The sequence below is a fragment of the Monodelphis domestica genome, chromosome 5, assembly GCF_027887165.1.
Source record: "Monodelphis domestica isolate mMonDom1 chromosome 5, mMonDom1.pri, whole genome shotgun sequence".
NCBI classification, from domain to species: Eukaryota; Metazoa; Chordata; class Mammalia; order Didelphimorphia; family Didelphidae; genus Monodelphis; species Monodelphis domestica.
The window spans coordinates 298,559,849-298,579,566 of record NC_077231.1 but is presented as its reverse complement, the minus strand read 5'-3'; the positions used below and the strand labels follow the sequence as shown (position 1 = coordinate 298,579,566).

Sequence of the window (19,718 nt, the reverse complement as noted above, 5' to 3'; positions counted from 1 at the left end):
TTGTAAGTAAGGGGTCAAAGGTAGGGAAGGAAGAAAGACATTTTCTAGCCCCCATTGCTACTTTTTGTTTCCCAATTTTGGTAGTTTTTGAAAACAAAAGATTTATTTAAACATTTGTTATTTTTGAGAAGAGTCATAAAGAGCAGGCAGCACTATCTATAAATGGAGGCAAACATCTTTAGCTTTTTTATTCAGAGTATAGAAAAGAATACTGAAAATGAAAAGAAATTGATACTTTTCTTTAAATGAGTGTTTATATGGTAGTTGAATAACTGCATGCTTGTTTATATCTACTAAACAATAATATTTCCTACCCCATTAATCAAACCCATATTAATACTTTCTAATCCAAATAAAATATTATTACAATGAACAATATAAAGAATGGGTTATATGAAAAAACTGTTTTAATGTCTGTAAGATGAATCTTGGAACAATACATTGTTTGGTTGTTCCTAGTTGTATGTAACAAATTGCTTACAAAATTTTTTTTTTGTAACAAGTACTTTCTTTAGTTCCTATTCAGCAACATTTATAACAAAATACATTGTTTTCAAAATTAAATCCACTAAAATAGTTATCACAATTCATTACATTAAAACACTTTTCTGATAGTTATCTAGGAGAGTAAACATCTTTTAAGATATGTTAACAAAAACTTGGTATCTTTTGTAGCTTGATTAGTCTTGATACTTTGTTTGATTTGGAGGTGAAGCTGAGCTTTCCAATTTCTGCCTCCAAACCCCACTTAAATGTTTATATAGCTGGTTTAAAACCACATATGTCAAGAAACTACAAGAAAAAAAGAAGGAATAAATAATCTAAATAAATAAATAATATTAATAAATAAATAATATAAATAAAATAAATAAAGGAATAAAATAAATAGCGTGTGCATGAAAGATTTCTCCAATTCTATCATCAAGGAATATCATCAAAAGTGTTCTGGAATTCTACTTTTGGTCCTGCTTGGTTTTGTGTTTGTTATCACTTTTATAAGTATTTGTCTTGTAGATGATACTAGAAGGAATAGCCAACATAGTGAAAAAAAAAAGGGTCACCATCCCCATATACCCCAGCAGGTTATAATATTATGTTAAATCAAATAAAATGAAATTTACTAAAGATAAATCTCATAGTTAGATTGTAAAAATTGATTTAATAAATATAGTAAGTATTACCACAGAGCATGCCATCCAAAAGATCTAGAAAGTTTAGTGGATTGCAAATACAAGGAGGTGATAGTGTGATGGCAAGCATAAGAACATATCATTATTGAGTGAATTGGAAAGTATAGTGTCCAGAACATTGTAGATGACAATCCTTTTCCTTAATAAGGGCATATGTGGAGTACTGTATTCAGCTCTGAATGCTCCAGTTTAAGGATAGCACTGATTTCTGCCATTGAAGACCATCAGTCAAATCATGGAAGTATTATGGTCTATGTCAGTGGAGGGGCTGCCTACATTGATAATTTAGAGCATACTCAAGATGATCAGCACCTCAAAATAATGCCATTTAATCAGTTAAAGCACCTGGGGATGTTAAAGCTTGGAAAAAAGACCATGAGAGACATAACAACTGTCTTCAGATACTTGGAGAACCATCATGTAGGAAAAAAATGACCTCTTTTGTTTGGCCCCTCAGGACAAAAGTAGCTACACTGGGCAGAAATTGCAGCAGACTGATTTTAGGTTTAATGTGAGAAAGAACTTAAAATTAGTGTTATCCAAAAAGTGCAATGGAACTGTTTTGGAAAGTAGTGGGCTATCCATCTCAATAGATCTTTGGGAACAAAACTGGCTAGAAAAGTTGTAAAAAAAGAATTCTTGTTTATGTCTAAATTGGTCTAGATATTTCTTGAGTTCTTTTTCAGCTGTTAGAGTCTGTGTTCTATGTGAACATTTTTAGCTCATAAGTCCATAAATCTAGAGCTTGAAGGGTCCTCAGAGGACCTCTAGCCCAACTTCTTCTTCACTTTAATCATGAAGAAATTGAGTCTCCAGCAGGATATGTAATTTGCCTTAGATAGTACATATAGTAAACAATAAAAAAGAATGGTCATATCTTGATTAGCTCAGATGACCTCTTAGGACTGCAATTTCTGGCAATGTATTCCTTTATACTCTGAGAATCATAATGCTCAGAGTGAAGTGAGTGCCATCCCTTCTCTAAGTTTGACCTTCGACTGTTTTTGTGTGTTCAATTCTTCATGCTACATTTGTAGAAGGGAAATGATAAACTTAAGAGCATCTATAGAAAGTGACTAGGATAGTTAAATTACTTGAGATCATGACATATGAGTAATTCCAAGATCTTGGATGTTTACTCTAGAAAAGATAAAATGGAAGGAGCACATCACAACCATATTACAGGCTATTGTGTAGAAAATGGATTTGACTTCTTCTGCATAATCCCAGAAGGTAGAAACAAGAATCATGAGTGGATATTGCAGCGAGGCCAATTTTAACTTGATTTAAGGAAAAACTTGCCAACAAAGAGACTTCTCTAAAAGTGGAATGGACTGCCTAAGTAGATTGTTAAGCAAAACCTAAATGATGATTTATTGGGTATGTTGTGAAGGTACTCTCTGAAGATAAGAGTTGAATTTGATGCCTTCTGAAGTCCAGTTCAATTTGCGAGTCTCTTATTCTGTTTATATAATATTGGTTCCACAAAATATTTCAAAGATTCTCTTGAAGCACTGGGATTTTACACAAAGTATTAAATGTCAGGTGAGTCAGGCATTGAGTATTAGAGCTGGTGACTTTTGGACTTGACTGCTACCAAAGTTCATCATCTAACCTTAGTTATTTTTCTATTTTTATAACCTTGTGACATGAGTATTCTTTCATGAAGATGAAGGTTAAATGGATTTCTTATTGAAATCTTTTTTTATAGAAAATTTCATTTGGAAACCATTTCTTTAATGATATCATCATATTTATTTAGATCTTGGTTTATTATAGTTCCCTACAGTAATTTTTTTTGCTTAAAATTTTTAGAAAATAGAATTTTATGTAACTTATATAAAGTAGATATTAAAACTAATTATATTAGGAGATAGGTTGAGCAGATAGAGTACAGAGCACACTATCTAGCCCATCTTCTCTTTCTTCATAGACTCCTGAGCTGTGGAGATAATAGGTATTAGAATAGCTAGGAAAAATCACAGAAGAACAGATTAGATCCATGTGCATGTATCATATCAGTTGCTATTCTAGAAAACAGTAAAATTTGGAGAAACTTTGTGTAAAAGGAAATTAAATTCATTAGAAGAGTTGTCAGTTCATTACATTAAAACAATTTGTAGTTATCTAAGGTGGTAGGATAATGAAGACTTGATATCTTATATAGCCTAGATATGTGCTTATTTTAAACTGACTGAACATTTAAGTAGGCAATTTTGACAGGAAGTAGACACCATAGCAACACCACCAAATCTAATAATTTCAGAACTATTCAGGCTTCAAAAGATATTGGGTCTTAATGTATCCTTTTTTTTTTTTTGATAATAAAACCCTTACCTTCTGTCTTGGAATCAATACTGGGTATTGGCTCCAAGGCAGAAGAGTGGTAAGGGCTAGGCAATGGGGGTCAAGTGACTTGCCCAGGGTCACACAGCTGGGAAGTGTCTGAGGCCATATTTGAATCTAGGACCTCCCGTCTCTAGGCCTGGTTCTCAATCCACTGAACCACCCAGCTGCCCCCTTAATGTATATTAAAGATACTTTCTGCCTTATTGCCCTCGATAACTATCTACCTTTGAAACTTTATTTGTTGTCTAGGACTAACACAGTGTATTCAACGTAAGACTAAGAATGAGTAATTCATAGAAATAGAAGAACTAAAAGAGCATTATGTAAGGAGGAGGTGACAGACAGGGTTATTAAAAATAATACCAAGATTCAAATCTGAGTTTTTAAGAGAATGCTTTTTTATCTTCATGTCAAGAGATTGAGAAATAGTGAAAAGAAGTTACTTTTGGGTAGAAATGATGATATATTTAGTTGTAAAGAGTTTGAGTGTGAATTAATTGAGATATATATAAGTATTTGCTTTTATTTGCTTATTTTGCTTTTAACAAACTAAGTTACTTCTGAAACTTTTGTTTTCATATTACTTTTTACAATAATTGAATCCTTTAGTAGGATACCAAATATATAATAATATTTCAATAAAAATTTGTAAAAGTAGTTACATGAGAAAGAGTGTAATAGTATTTAAAGAGTTGACCTTCAGAGTTAGGAAGACCTGGGTTCAAATAGGACCTTTGCCATAGGCGCATCTTGTGACTGGGCAAGTGATAAATAATAAAAAGCACCTCTAGGTGTTCCAGGCAGTTGTCCAAGGCTATAAATTATGAATTAATGGAAGATGCTTTTCCTGTACACTTCTGAAGTAGATAAAATCACAGATATGGTCAAAATAAATTTACACATGAGGGTGACATTTAAGTGCCTAACGAGTAGCATTGAACCTATAATTAATATCTAAAATGAAATGGAGTATAAACTATCTGTCTTTAAGCTAAGTATTAGTGCAAGTCAATAAATGAAATAAGTTGAACCTGAAGTGAAGAATTTCTGTAATGTTATACCCAATGATACTTCGGTATTATTATGTACTTAGTTTCATGTAGTTATATTTTTAAAAGGCTTAATGAAATAAATTTTTATTTTAGTACATAAGACTTAAAAAAAATCTGATGGTTATATATAGCAACAAAATTTTAAATGTAATGATCACCATTTCATTTTACCAAAATGTTAATCTTATCCAAAGAATGTTTGTTACTGTTTCAGTATCAACTTGAAAGGGAGTCTCTAATGGGTGCACGATATATTTATACTTGATTAACATTTTAATAAATGACTTAAATATATAGATTATATACTTATCAAAATCACTGGTAGTACAAACCTAAGAGGGATAGATACATCATGTAACATTCTAAATCTAAAAATATTTTGACAGACTAGAACAGTGAGTCAAATTTAATAAGATAAAATTTAATGAATAGTGCAGTTTTACATCTGCATCCAGGATGGGAAACTATAGCTACATAACTGTTTATATGAAAAATTTGGGTTTTTTTAGTGGATTGCAAAATTGGTATGAATTTCAATCTTTTTTGGCATCTCAAAAAGCTAAAAGAGCTTTAAGAAAGCTTTTAAGAGGAGTAGTAGAAATGATAGTTTCTTTTTCTGACCAGGTCATATGATATTTGGAAATATTGTTTAGTTCTGGGTTCCATGTTTTAGGAAGGATTTTGATAATGTGGAGTATTCATAAGGGAGTGACCAGAATGAGGAATGGCTTTGAGAATTGATTGAAGAAACTGGGTATATGTTTCTCTTGGAAAAGAGATTTAGTGATTGCTCACTCTGTTCTATGGGAGAATGGATAAACTTGTTCTTTTTGATCTGGGGAGAGGAGGGTGGGACCTAGAAGCACTGGGTGGAAATTTCAAGTAGGCAGATTTTGACTAAATATAAGAAAATCATCTCAACAGCTAGAGCAGTCCAAAGGTAAAACAGGGTGGGCTGCCATGAATTCCCTATTATTTGAAGTCTTCTAGTCAAGGCTGGTCACTATTTGTTGGGGATAGTATAAAACAGATTCTGACTTAGGTATAATTTGGATTAGCTGGCAGTTTCTGGGGTCCTTTCTAACTCAAAGAAATTCCATGATTTATTGTTTGACACATCTTTAGTGGCAGTAATTTTTAGGGCAGTACCTCTAAGATGAATAGTATCTTACGTGGCTCCCTATTTTATCTTAGAGGAATAGTAGTGAGAATTGTGTTTCTAACCCCTCCCCCAAAGAAATTAGAATAAGTATTACTTTTTTTAAAGAAATGATGAAATTAATTTATAACTCTGATTAATGTAATAGAGAATAGACCTTTAACCATGTGTGTACACTCATGCACACACACACACACATACAGATACATATGTTTTAGTTTTCATATTTCCCTTCTCCATTATAAATTTCCCTAAGAGCTTAGTCAGGAATTGAAGTTGGCATCAGTGCTCTGTCCGAAGAGCTTGTGCTCAACTTTTATTTCTTTAGCATATGATAATAGGTTTTCTCTGTGGTTTTGGCTGCTCTAGATCTAATCTCTTCTATGCCTTTCCTACCAAGAAAACAAAATCAAACCCGTTCCTTGTTCTGATTTGTATTTGTCTATGAGATTTCCCTCCCCTTCCATCTTTAGACTTTCCTCTAGATTCATGATCTGAAGCTGGAAAATATTGTTCTAAGTAAATGTTACCTTCAACAATTATATGAAGATTTCTGTCACTTGTAACCTGTTGATTTGGGCAGGTTATTTTTACTTTTCTGAATCAGTTTCCTTATTTTTCAAAATGAGGATATTAGAATTAGAAACATCTCTAAAGTATCTTCCAGTTTTAAAATTCTGTATTCTTATAAAATTGCCAGTAACTTTCAAGTTGGAAAGGTAGGTTTTTTCTATTATCACAGCATAGTTTTGATGGCTTTATCTTGCAGAAATTAATATTTTAAAACTAATATGTAGGAATATTTTTTTAATGACTGCTTACTTATTTACAGTGAATCTAACATTATCAGCATCTGGAATAATGGAAAAGGCATTCCTGTAGTGGAACACAAAGTAGAAAAAGTCTATGTTCCTGCTTTAATCTTTGGACAGCTTTTAACATCTAGTAACTATGATGATGATGAGAAAAAAGTTACAGGTAATTAATTACTGCTAAGCATTGTGACTAAATTTTTTTTTCATTCTTTTAACACAATCTGATTTACTTTTCTTATGTTGAGATAGTTTTGTGTAAAACAGAGTTTTGAATTTGGAAAATATTTTACTTGTAATTTATAAAACATAATTTTATATGAATGTTACCAAAGTAACTTAAAAGTTAGAACTTACATCCATAATTCAGGGGTCAAGTAGGTGGTTTAGTGGATTGAGAACCTGGATTCAAATCTGGCCAGAGATACTTCCTAGCTGTGTGACCCTGGGCATAATTCTTCAAATGTATCATTACTCTCTTGTTGACAGTATCCTCAGTCTTAAAAAAACAACAAAACAATTTTGCAATTTTTACTTCATGATTTTAATGCCATCCTGTTTTAGAAAACAAATGAAAGTAAGTTTGCTTTAACCCTAATTCATAGTAGTTCATCCTACTGAGGCACATCACATTAAAAAAATGTTTATTGATAGCTTTTCTTTTTTAAATCATCATAGTTTCCATCAGTGTTCCTTCTCTTTTGCCTCCCAGAGAGCTAAACCTGTATAACAAGTAGAATTTTTTTTTCAGACCAAACACAAAAAGAAAAGGAAAAATACATTTTAAAATTTATTGTGCATATTTTTTCTTGGCTCTGCTTCACTCTGTATCAGTTCATAAAATCTTTTCATGCTTCTCTGTATTCATGCAGCATAATATTATTTCATTACATTCCTATATCATACTATGTTTAGTTATTACCCAACTGATGGGCATCTACTTTGTTTCCAATTCTTTGCTATTACAAATAAGTGCTGCTATAAATATTTTGTTGTATATGAGTACTTCTTATCGATGATCTCCTTAGTGTATGAGCTCAGTAATGCAATCTCTGGGTCACAAGTATAAACATGTTAGTCATTTTACTTACATAATTCCAAATTCACAGTTCCACTAACAATGTACCAGTGTGCCTATCTTTTCTCCAACATTGACTATTGCTTTCTTATGTCATCTTAGCCAGTTGGCAAGGTGTGAGGTAAACCTTGGGGTTGTTTTGATTTGCATTTCTCTTTATTATTAGTGATTTGGAAGTGTTTATAATTTTGAATAGCTTTACTGGTTTTCTTCTAATTTGTTGGAAAATAATTTTTTGTATTCTACATCTTTGATATGGAATTCTTATCAGAGAAATCTGATACAAGATGTTTTTCCTCATTTGACCACTTTTCATTTTAGATGCATCAGTTTTGTCTGCAGAAGCTTTCCAGCTTCATGTAATCAAAATTATTTCTTTTTTTTTTAATACTTTGTAATTGCTTCTGTCCCCCATTTGTTAGGCTACATTTCCTGCAATAGCTGTTAGAGGGACATGATCTGCTTTGCTTTTAATTTTGTCTTTTTTGTAATAGGATCTTTAATTTTAAGGTCACATATACATTTAGAATATATTTTGGAATATAGTGTGAAATATTGGTGTAAGCTTAATTTCTGTAAAACTGCTTTCCAGTTTTCTCAGCAGTTTTTGTCAAACATATTCTTTCCTCAGGATTACTGAATGGCATTATTTATGATTCTCTCTTGTCTACTCTGTTCCATTGATCTGCCTCTTGTTTTTAATCCAGTACCAAGATAGTTTTAATGACTTGCTTTATAATATAGTTTAAGATCTTAAATATTTTATTAAAAGTTATCTATAAAATGTCTCAAGAAATTCAAGATTTGTGTGTAGCTGGGTAGTTCAGTGGATTGAGAGCCAGGCCTAGAGGTATGACCTCAGACACTTCCCAGCTGTGTGATCCTGGGAAAGTCACTTAACCTCCCATTGCCTAGCCTTTACCACTCTTCTGCCTTGGAACCAATATACAGCATTGATTCCAAGACGGAAGGTAAGGATTTAAAAAAGAAAGAAATTCAAGATCATAAAACTACAGTTATTTCAAGTAAACTTGAAGGTGCTTTGATGGGGATTGTGTGCACTTTTGATGGTTTTTCTTAATGTAATCCAATAAATTTGCTTTTGCTACTTCCTTGTAGCTCATGAACAATAAAACTAGGAAAGAAGTACAAATTTTGTTTAGCTAAGAGCTAAAGGATATTGATATAAAATATAAATTTCATGAATTTCTTATGTTCTCTGTATATAATATTTAGTAGAGATGCCAGGAATGCACCTCCACCTTTACCACATATCTAATTTGTATATGAATGTATATTTTGTATATACTCATATATGTATGTGTTTGTCTCCCTTGATAGAATATAAGTTTCTTGAGGGTAATTACTTGCTTGTCTTTGTGTCCCCAGCAATTAGAGGCACACTACTACTACATAAGTGCTTAATTGATTGATTCTTAAGACACAGCCTTAGCTATGTTGTGCCTACGCTCAAAAAACTTGAGTGATTCCCTATTTTCCCAAGGATAAGCTATAGTTTCTTTTGCCTCTCATTGTAGGGCCCCTAATCCCTAGCCCCAGCCTTCCTTTCCAGCTTGCTTCCATTTTATTTTTCTTTACATATCATGCCTACCAGCCACACTGGACCAGCTCTTACCATACTAGACAGTTTCATTGGCTGCATTCATGTGGTAGATAAGTTGTCCTATGTCCTTTTTTCTCCCTGGCTTTCTGTAATTTCTTCCTTGAAGCTTTTTATGATCCTCTCAGTTTCTTAATTGTCAAATTATATTTCTTTTCTTCTTGTGTGATAGCAACATGGACAGTGAGAAGTGCCATTGATTTAGAGTCAAAGAACTAGAGTGAGCATTTTGGTTCTTCCCCTTAGTATCTGTCTTTGGAGCAGTCACCTAGGCTCTTCAGCCTTTAGAGTTGGACTTCCTTCTCTGTAAAATGGGTCTAGATGACCAAAGGACCCTTCCAGCTCCAGGTGTTTGGTTCTGTGGTGCAAAAAAAGACTCCTTTTCAATTTCTGTTTGAGAGAGTTGTCTTGGGGCATCGAGAGGTAGTTTAAGTGACTTTCCCATATTCACAGAGCTATTACGTGTCCTAAGAAGAGATGTGAACCCAGGTTTTATTGATTCAAACATCAATCCACTATCTACTTCACCACACTACTTTTCTTTTAAATATTTGTGTCATGATTTGCAAAATAAAGCATATTACCTATTAAATAAACTTGTTTAGAATTTATAATATCTAGTTTGATGAAGTTCCCTTTAAAATTGTTTGATTAGGAATTTCTCATTTAATTGTTTTTACAGGTGGTCGTAATGGTTATGGTGCAAAACTTTGTAATATTTTCAGTACAAAATTTACAGTTGAAACTGCTTGTAAAGAATACAAACATAGTTTTAAACAGGTATGTGTACTTAGAAAATGATTTACTTAACTTTTTTTAGAAATTTATATCATATCTACACTTATGTAATAAACACTATACAAGTTTGAAGTGATATTTATGCTTCATCAGCCTTCTAATCATATGTAACTTTTACAAATTAAAGCATGGCTTTCAGGTTAAATTGTTTCAAAATACCTGGAAGAAGTCTACTCAGATTTCTTCCTCACACCTCTTTTATTTAATGCTTTGTTTCATTTCTGTTGGAACCTCAAAATAGAATGTCTTATAATGTAAATTTAAAAATTTAGATTATTTTTTTATTTTCAGAAGAATAACTTTGTTTTGAAATTCTTCTCTTTAGAAATTTTGAGGGGGCTGCTAGCTGGCTCAGTGGGTTGAGAGCCAAGCCTAGAAATAAGAGGTTCATTCATATCTGACCTCTGCCATTTCCTAGCTGTGTTACCCTAGGCAAGCCACTTAAGCCCCATTACTTAACCCTTACTGCTCTTCTGCCTTGAAATCAATACATAGTATTTATTCTAAGATGGAAGGTGAGGGTCTAAAGAAAATTTTTTTAAAATACAAATTGCACTTTCAGTGATAATATACTATTTTGTGTTTTTTAAATATATAAATTGCTTTCCTTTTGTTTTTCAGTAATTAAGTGAAAATAGTAATGTCTTATAATTTCTGCTGAGCTTTAAATATATCAAGATATGAGATACATGAAGTTAATTTTATTCATTTTAATTTGGAAGAGGAAAATGGGTATAATTGTGGACATTCAAGGCTTATGTCTCCTTTTCCACAAAATCTGTCAAGTTTTTTGTCAAATATTTTTATTTATGCTTAAAATATAGAAAAGTTTTAATAACATTTGAATTTTTTTTTAAAGACCTGGGTGAATAATATGATGAAGACTTCTGAGCCCAAAGTGAAATACTTTGATGGAGATGACTATACATGTATAACATTCCAACCGGATCTATTGAAATTTAAGATGGAGAAGCTTGACAAGGATATTGTGGCCCTCATGACTAGAAGAGCCTATGACTTGGCTGGTTCATGCAAAGGGGTCAAAGTCATGTTTAATGGGAAGAAATTGCCCGTAAGTCTCATAGTTTACCTAATCACCTAATCAGTTAATCATGTAAATGCTTCTGTAATCAACTTAATTATCTGGCTTTTACTTTATTTGCTCTTCTATTTCACTTGCTTCTGGAAAGCACTGGCTGTGAGTAAAAGACAGGACAGCTTCACATGGGTCTAGAAATATGACAGTAGGGAGGTAGAATCTCTTGGGATGGCACACCTTTGAAAATGGTGGTGAGAATGGAAATACAGAAGAGATAAGGCAGTTGCTGTCTTGTACACTTGTTGCTGTGGTATGATAGTCTAGGATTTAACTACATTGTTTTTTGCTTTATAGGTAAATGGATTCCGTAGTTACGTAGATCTTTACGTAAAGGACAAATTGGATGAAACTGGGGTTGCCCTGAAAGTAATTCATGAACTTGCAAATGAGCGATGGGATGTTTGTCTTACATTGAGTGAAAAAGGATTTCAGCAAATCAGCTTTGTAAATAGTATTGCTACAACAAAAGTGAGTAAATATACAAACATTGAACTTCTAAACCAGGACTGGAATAATGCTTGGATTTGTCATTTAAATTTAAAAAATAACAAATCTCACTGTATTACAGACTAGTAAAAATAACTTTTCAATTAATTTACAAATGGCTTTCTAAAATGAAGGCTTATTTTCCTTGAGTTAGTCTGTTGAGTCAAGGAATAATGACTGAGCTTTTAATAGTTAGATGTATTGCATTTTAATTAGTATGTGCCATTGATTTATGAAATTTAAAGGAATTAACATTTTTCCCGCTGACTTTTGAATGAGTCTGGTCAGTTCAGAATGAATCAAGAATGATTATCCATTTTGTGGATTTTCTAGTTTCTCTGCTGTCTTTCTAATTTCTTTTTGGTGTGTTTTATTGCTTATTTGAAACCCTGCCATTGAATTTACAAAGAAAAGAAAGCATTGAAACCTAACATATATAATTTTTCTGCTAACTACTACATCTGAGAAAGGTTTGTTAGTGTGTAAAGCTGAAACACTGGTTAAGTTGAAAAACTTAGGGTTATTTATTTTTGTTTGTCATTTATATCAATAATTGACCCTTAAGGGAATACTATATAGTTTTTTACAACTTCTAAAGAGCTTGTGTTCCATGTATAATATCAGTTATCTTTTCCCTGTAATATGTAATCAGACAAGAGCTTATCCCATGCCAAAAAGGGAAAAGAACAGACACATCAAACAGCTGCTCTTCTCCAGCCCAGGCCTGGAGGAGAGCTGAAGAGCCATCTTGGCCTCAGCCTAGAGGCCTCCTGGAACTGTGCTAGAATTGGGGGAGATATAAAAAGATATCAGCTTATCTGAAAAAAAAAAGTTCAAAGATTTTAGTGGCTTTTGAGCTCTGCATGAGCCCTTGGTGGGGTGACACAACCAGAAAATGAGGGTAGTTTTAGGCTACACTTAGATTGGGCATAAAGTGTCTGAGAGAAAAGCAGTGAGTCCTGATTAGACTCATCTAGAGTCTTGTGTGCAGCTCCAGGAGTCACCTTTGAGTGAGGAAATCAGTAAATTTTGGTTCTTGAATGGTGGAAGGCCTTGAAGTACATAAGTATGAGAATCAGTGGAAAGAATGGAGGCTGTTTCCTCTGCAGAAGAGAAGCCTTTGGGTGACATGATCATGGTCTTCAGATATTTGAAGGGCACAAGAGTATTTGGGACCTCACAGGGCAGACGTAGAAGCAGTGGGAAAGGCAAATTTAGGCTTTATATAAGGGAAACTTTTCAAGTCAAGTATCCAAAGGGTTGCTTCAATCAAGAGCCCAAACCAGACAAAGGGCTAGTGGAGAATGGGAAGGAGGGGTCACACATGCTGTGTTCCCCAAGGATCTTGGGTCTTGAGGGTGGGGCCTTGAGCCAGTTGGTAAGAGCCGTTTGACCAGATCAGCTCTTATTGCCTCCTATCTCTCCAGTTGATATCTGAGGCTAGGCTGGCTTGCCATAGAAGCTGATGCTAATTTGTGCTAATGAATGAAGAGATCATAGATTTGTAGGTTTTTACAAATTTTAAAGTGCTATTGAAATGCCAGGTTTTTGTTGTTGTTGTTGTTATTTTTGCTATTATTATGTGCCTGTTTGTTCAAAGTGAGAAGAGGTATATTGCCCTAGTGGGTAGAGAACCAATAGTCTAAAAGTCAGGCAGACCTGGATTCAAATCTCACCGAAAAAACTCTGGTTCTATGACCTGAGACTTAGTAATAAGTTGAGGGAAAGTTATTAAACAGAATAGATAATGGAAATGTTCTTAGTTAGGTATTTACCAGCCTGATTAAGTCATTGGTCTGAATCCCCAATAAACACAAATAATAGGCACTTAGTAGTAGCTGCTGGTTGATTAAAGTTCTAGGTTTTTTGTTTTTTGTTTTTTTTAATCTTTACCTTCTGTCTTAGAATCAGTACTTTGTATTGGTTCCAATACAGAAGATGGTAATGGCTAGGCAATTGGAGTTAAGTGACTTGCCCAAGGTAACAGAGCTAGGAAGTGTCTGAGGCCAGATTTTAACCCATGACCTCCCATCCCTAGGCCTGGCTTTCAATCCACTGGGCAATCTAACTGCCCTCTCATGCAATTTTTTATTTTTATTTTATTTTTAAATATTTTTTATTATTATTTTTATTGTCATGCAAAATACACTTTCATGTTGGTCATCATTGTAAGAGCACACTCATACTTAACCCAAACCCAAATAAAACCATAAATACACTAAAAAACGACTCCAACAATTCTTCCTCTGAGAGTGGATAGCATTCAGGATTGTCCCAGATCATCACATTGCTGAGAATAGCCACATCTTCCCAGATAATCATTGTACAATATTCCATGCGGTTTTTAAAATGAAAAATCAGACTGCTCCCATTTAGACTTTGTGATTTCTCAGCACTTTCATACTGATGAGTAAGAACAACTCTGGCTCACTTTTCCTCGCTTTATCTAAAGAGCCTAGGCAGGAAAGGGTGAAAAGCTGGTTCAAACCTCTGAAGCATTTATAGTAATGAGAAAGAGTGGCAGTCATTGGGCCAGGAGGGCATGAGGCTGAGTTGGTTGTTTGACTTTCTGTTTTTTCTGGGAGTCTTCTCTGATTTTTGAGAATTGCTGCTCTGGAAATTGTGAATATTTATCTACTTTGATACTAGAGAGCTTGAGATCCTTTCTCTTTTTTTAAAGGGTGGAAGGCATGTAGATTACGTGGTGGATCAAATCGTTGGCAAATTGATTGAAGTAGTTAAGAAAAAGAACAAAGCTGGAGTGTCAGTGAAGCCATTTCAAGTAAGTAGTGCCTAATGCATTCCCCAAATTCCTGAAAAGTTATGAAGTTTTCAACTTGGTGTTTTTTTCTCTTAACAGGTAAAAAACCACATATGGGTTTTTGTTAACTGTCTTATTGAAAATCCAACTTTTGATTCTCAGACAAAGGAAAACATGACTCTGCAACCCAAAAGCTTTGGGTCCAAGTGTCAGCTCTCTGAGAAATTTTTCAAAGCAGTGAGTAAAAAATGCTCTATTCTTTTTTTTTTTGACTAGGAAAACATGATAATTGATTATCTGATTTACTACTTCATCATCTCTCCTCTTCCAGAGTGTTGGTGTTTTTCAAGGATCTATCCTGGGCCACCTTCTCTCTCTATACTTGTTCCTTTGATATCCTTACTTACATCCATATGTTCAGTGATATCTTTATGCAAACGATTCACAAATGTCTCTCTGTGCATGTGGATGTGTTTGATGTTTCCACTTGGACGTCTCATTGCCTTCTTTCATAATAGAACTCATTATTTCTCCCTGCTAAACTCTCTTTCTCTAAACTTTTGTCTTTTTGTTGGAGACACTACTGGGCTCATACCCTCAAAGTCATCCATAATTTTCCTCCAATTTTAAAATAATTTAAAAATGTTTTTATTGATGCTTTTCTTCTTTTAAATAATATAACCACTCCCAATGCATGCTCTCTCTTCTATCCTTTCCATGCAGGAACCAAGCAAGTTCATGTTGTAATGTTAAGAGCAATGAATTTGGTAGTCAGGAGACATAGTTTTGCTGATTTCTGCTCTATAGTGTCAGCTCCTTGAAATAGGAATTATTTCATTCTTGTACTTATCTCCTCAGAGGTAAGACTTAGAGATCTGACCACAGACACTGACTAGCAAGTCACTTCATCTCTCAGAGAATAGTATCTACTTCCTAGGGTTGTTGTAAGACCCAGTGAGATAACCTATGGAACTTGTTCTGAAAACTTGAGAGCATTACATAGAAATGCATCTATGTGGATTGATTTCTTTCTCTACATATCTCACCCCACAGGGCCATGCACACATAAACTGGTACTCAGTATATGTTTGTTGTATTGAAAAGGTTAGGCATAAGGGAGGGCTTTAGAACACAATGGTATTCCAAATAACATATTTATAAATTAGCTAAATATTTTCATGTGATCCAAGAGGGAAATAAATCCTTTTCTTGTTTTAGGCTTCCAACTGTGGTATTATAGAAAGTATTCTGAACTGGGTCAAATTTAAAGCTCAAACTCAACTGAACAAGAAGTGTTCCTCAGTAAAGTACAGTAAAATCAAAGGCATTCCCAAACTGGATGATGCGAATGATGCAGGTAAGAAAGACCAGTGTTGACTTGTATATTTTCACTTAAATTATCTAAGTTCAGGAAATGAGGTGTTAGAGTGAAATAAATTCTCTTCAGTTTTTTAGATGAGTTACTACTTGTATTACTAATTTTTACTGTTCTAAAATTCAATTGAATACACTAAAATTATAATTTAATTTTTATGACTTTAGAAAGCAATTTAAGAACTCAGTGCTTTAGGGATCATTCTAGATTTTATTTTTAGACAACTAGGTGGCATAGTGGATAGAGTACCAGACTCAGAGTAAGGAAGACTCATATTTATGAATTCAAATTTGGCCTTAGACACTTATTAGCTGTGTGATTCTGGGCAAATCACTTAATTCTGTTTGCCAGAGTTATCTCATCTATAATATATGAGCTGGGGAAGGAAATGGCAAACCACTCCAGTATCTTTGCCAACCCAAATTGGGTTCATGAAGAGTTGGACGCAACTGGACAACTGTATCAAATGTCTCTACCAGTGCTAAAATTTTAGGATTTTGAAGATTATCTTCATAGCTATTAGTTTTAAATACTTTCAGACAATTGAAATTCAACCAGATCTGTTCATCATATAATTTGTTCATTATTTTCTATGTACTTTTGAACCATAGAACTTATGCTTAATAGTGATATGTAATATAACGAATATTGTTATTTTCCTGCTTCTTCTCTACTCAATCTCCATTATACCATTTCAGTTTTTGAAAAGTATTTGAGCAATAAAGGTAAGATTTGGAAAAGAAAAACATTTTTTAATAAACTTAATGAAGGAAAAGTATATAGGTTATAATTTAGAGTATTGCTTTTTGAATAAACATGTCTCTCCCCCAACGTTTTCATAGATTGAAAACAACAAAATATTTTACTTTTTTTTTCTTGTTTCCCCTTTTCTAAGGTGGTAAACATTCCCTGGAGTGCACGCTCATATTAACAGAAGGAGACTCTGCAAAATCATTAGCAGTTTCTGGGTTAGGTGTAATTGGACGAGACAGATATGGAGTCTTTCCACTCAGGGGTAAAATTCTTAATGTTCGAGAAGCTTCCCATAAACAGGTAAAGATATTAAATTACTGTTCTATTTCTATGATATGAATGATGTATTATTATTTGTTATTCAGAACATATCTTTTTATCATACTAAAATATTTTTTCACAGATTATGGAAAATGCAGAAATCAACAACATTATTAAAATTGTTGGTCTTCAATATAAGAAAAGTTATGAAGATGCAGAATCTCTGAAAACCTTGCGTTATGGGAAGATTATGATTATGACTGATCAGGTATGTTTGAAAGTTGCCATTTAATTACATTAATTACAATCTAATGTTTCTTCATCAAGTTATTCTTTTTTGTGAGCTTTCTCTTGGTTAGTAGCATAACTAATTTTCTATTGTTCGGAATGTATTTTTCTAATGTCTGACAACTTTTGCAACTAGTTAAGTGTTATATATTTTAAATAAGAATGTGTTTGTGTGTGTATGTGTGTGTGTATGTGTGTATGTATCTTAAATGAAGTGTGTGAATAGTATCAGTTTTTAGTCATGAGTGAAGAAGGCCAGTACATGAAGTGAGAAAGGTCAACTAATAAAATCCAGAGGGGGAGGCAATATTTTTTTTTAATGATTTATGATGCTTTTAAAAAATACACATCATTATTACTTCCCAGTAAAATGAGTATTAAATACCCTCCCCTCTCTCTCATCTGAAGAATTCACCTCATATATTACCAAGAATACTGAGGCTATTTCCTGATTGCTTTATCTTCTCTCCTGTTCCTCATCTCACATCCAGTTCAATCTAGTAAACATTTATTAAGCACCTATGACATACCAGAAACTTATTCTAAGTTCTGGGAATACAATAAATAAAAATACAATCCCTGCCCTCAATAAGCTTACAGTCCAAAGGGGGAGACAACACACACAAGGAGGCAAGAAAGGAAGGGATGTTGGGCTTAGGGAGAAGGAATGAGACACCAGAGGATACCTGGTACGAGAATATCTTGTTGCTTGAAGATGAAACCAGCTAGGGCAGCAGATTCAAGATGAAGACAATTGAAAACATTACATAAACCTGAGTTTTATCATTTTATGTTTTATTGAATATTTGTAGATATTCACATCATATTTGAAGCTTAAGTTTATAAAGGCACAAATTAATATCAGGCAGCTTGGGATGGTACCAACATAGGAAGAATGGGAAAGAAATTGAAATGTCATGATGGACTTTCAATGCACCAGACTTTTTTCTTTAGAATTGTCTGTACTTTTGATGGTGGGGATTCACTGATTTATAGTTAAAGTAGTATCTTCATTGGGAAGGAAAGTCATCAGCTAGAAAATTCTTGTCTTCCAGAGATTTCTCTTCCTACTGTAAGGGCCAGAATGTAAGGGTTAAAAGTAAAGGGATGGACTAAATTATTTAAGAATATGATCGTCAGGAAATATTACTCAATTCCAAATGATTTTTTATGGTAATTTATTTGTAAAAGGAGCAAGAATGAAAGTAAGAAAATCAGAGAGAGTAGATATGTATTCCAACCTAATCTGAAACAGGCAGGGCTTAAAAGGACCAGAAAATGGGGTCCACAGATAAATTAAACAAGGGTTCTAGCTGAGAGTTCTCCATGACAAGGGACCTCTCCAGAGACAAGTATCTCCAGAACAAGCCAGGGAAAGGAGTCAGCCTTTCTCACTTAACCATGTGATAGTCCTAATAGAAGCAGTTCTCAGCTAGAACTCCTCCAAGGTCAAGTTGAAGGCAAAAGACCCAATTCAAACTCAGAACTCCAAAGAATGAAGAACTCCCCTCACAGGAAGTTGTTACTTCTTTTAAAGACACTTCTTTGCATCACTTCCTGTGCCTTCCTCTACTTTTATGTGGACCAATTAATAGCCTATAGTTTTGCTTAGAACTGCCCAGGGGGCAGTCAGTGGTTTCTGATTCATCACCCACTTTCGCACACATGGGTCACAGACCTCCCCCACTTAAGGATAAGTGGAGTGTATATGTTTCTGGTGATTAAATCTAAAAATGGGCAGGGGAGTGTTAATCCTATCTTCACACTACCCTTAGGGAAGAGTCATAATTAGTATGTCATTCATATTTTAATCATTGTGGTTTGGTTTTAGAAAAATTTTGTTTAACTAGAATGAAGTTCCAATTATGTTATGCTAATATTTGCTTTTGTAGTTGTTAGAATCTATCTTTAATTTCACTGGTAGCTTCCTTTACTTATGTAGATATAGGTCCAGTCAAAATAACCTTCTTACAGCCCTGTAGTTGAGGCTTTATTTCATGGTAGTTCTTTGTTGTTTCTATTAGGGGAAAATGTATTAAACTGAACTTCAAAAAAATATCTTCTATCATAATCTTCAATATCTTAATGTGTTCTGTTACTTATAGTAATAATAATAATTAGCATTTATATAGCACCTGCTATATGCCAGACCCTCTCTTGACTTTACTTGATTCTTAAAACAACTCTGCTCTGCAAGTGCTCTTTTGATCATTTTACATTTTACAACTGAGGCAAGCATATTATGTAACTTGCCCAGGGTCACAAATATAGTAAAATTTTGAGGTAGGCCTCAGATTTTAACTCAGGCCTTCCTGACCCCAGGTCCCTATCCATTGTATCACCTAGCTACCTAGTAAAATCATAGAATCTTGTTCCTATATTCACAGATTTACTACTTATTTACTTTTTAAAAAAATTGGTGTGTTTAGGTTGTCTTATAAAATGTTTATAGTTTTTCTTAACTTTTATGATATTTAGGATCAAGATGGCTCTCACATAAAGGGCTTGCTTATTAATTTCATTCATCATAATTGGCCTTCACTCTTGAAACATGGTTTTCTTGAAGAATTCATTACTCCTATTGTAAAGGTAAAGTTTACATTCAAATCTTTTAAAAATAATGTCAACCAGAAGCT

At 33.6% G+C, this 19,718-nt stretch overlaps 1 protein-coding gene across 2 annotated transcripts in view; it reads left to right on the top strand.

The window, feature by feature from the left end:
- Nucleotides 1-19,718, top strand: part of TOP2B (DNA topoisomerase II beta) — an 88,853-nt gene that overhangs the window by 31,837 nt on the left and 37,298 nt on the right. For both annotated transcript variants that reach the window (XM_007505183.3, XM_007505182.3), the window contains exons 5-14: nt 6,583-6,728; nt 9,944-10,041; nt 10,919-11,131; nt 11,453-11,626; nt 14,325-14,426; nt 14,505-14,642; nt 15,624-15,762; nt 16,676-16,833; nt 16,937-17,062; nt 19,561-19,671. In XM_007505183.3, coding sequence (XP_007505245.1) covers nt 6,583-6,728; nt 9,944-10,041; nt 10,919-11,131; nt 11,453-11,626; nt 14,325-14,426; nt 14,505-14,642; nt 15,624-15,762; nt 16,676-16,833; nt 16,937-17,062; nt 19,561-19,671 — 1,405 coding nt within the window. The remainder of the gene's footprint in view (nt 1-6,582; nt 6,729-9,943; nt 10,042-10,918; nt 11,132-11,452; nt 11,627-14,324; nt 14,427-14,504; nt 14,643-15,623; nt 15,763-16,675; nt 16,834-16,936; nt 17,063-19,560; nt 19,672-19,718) is intronic.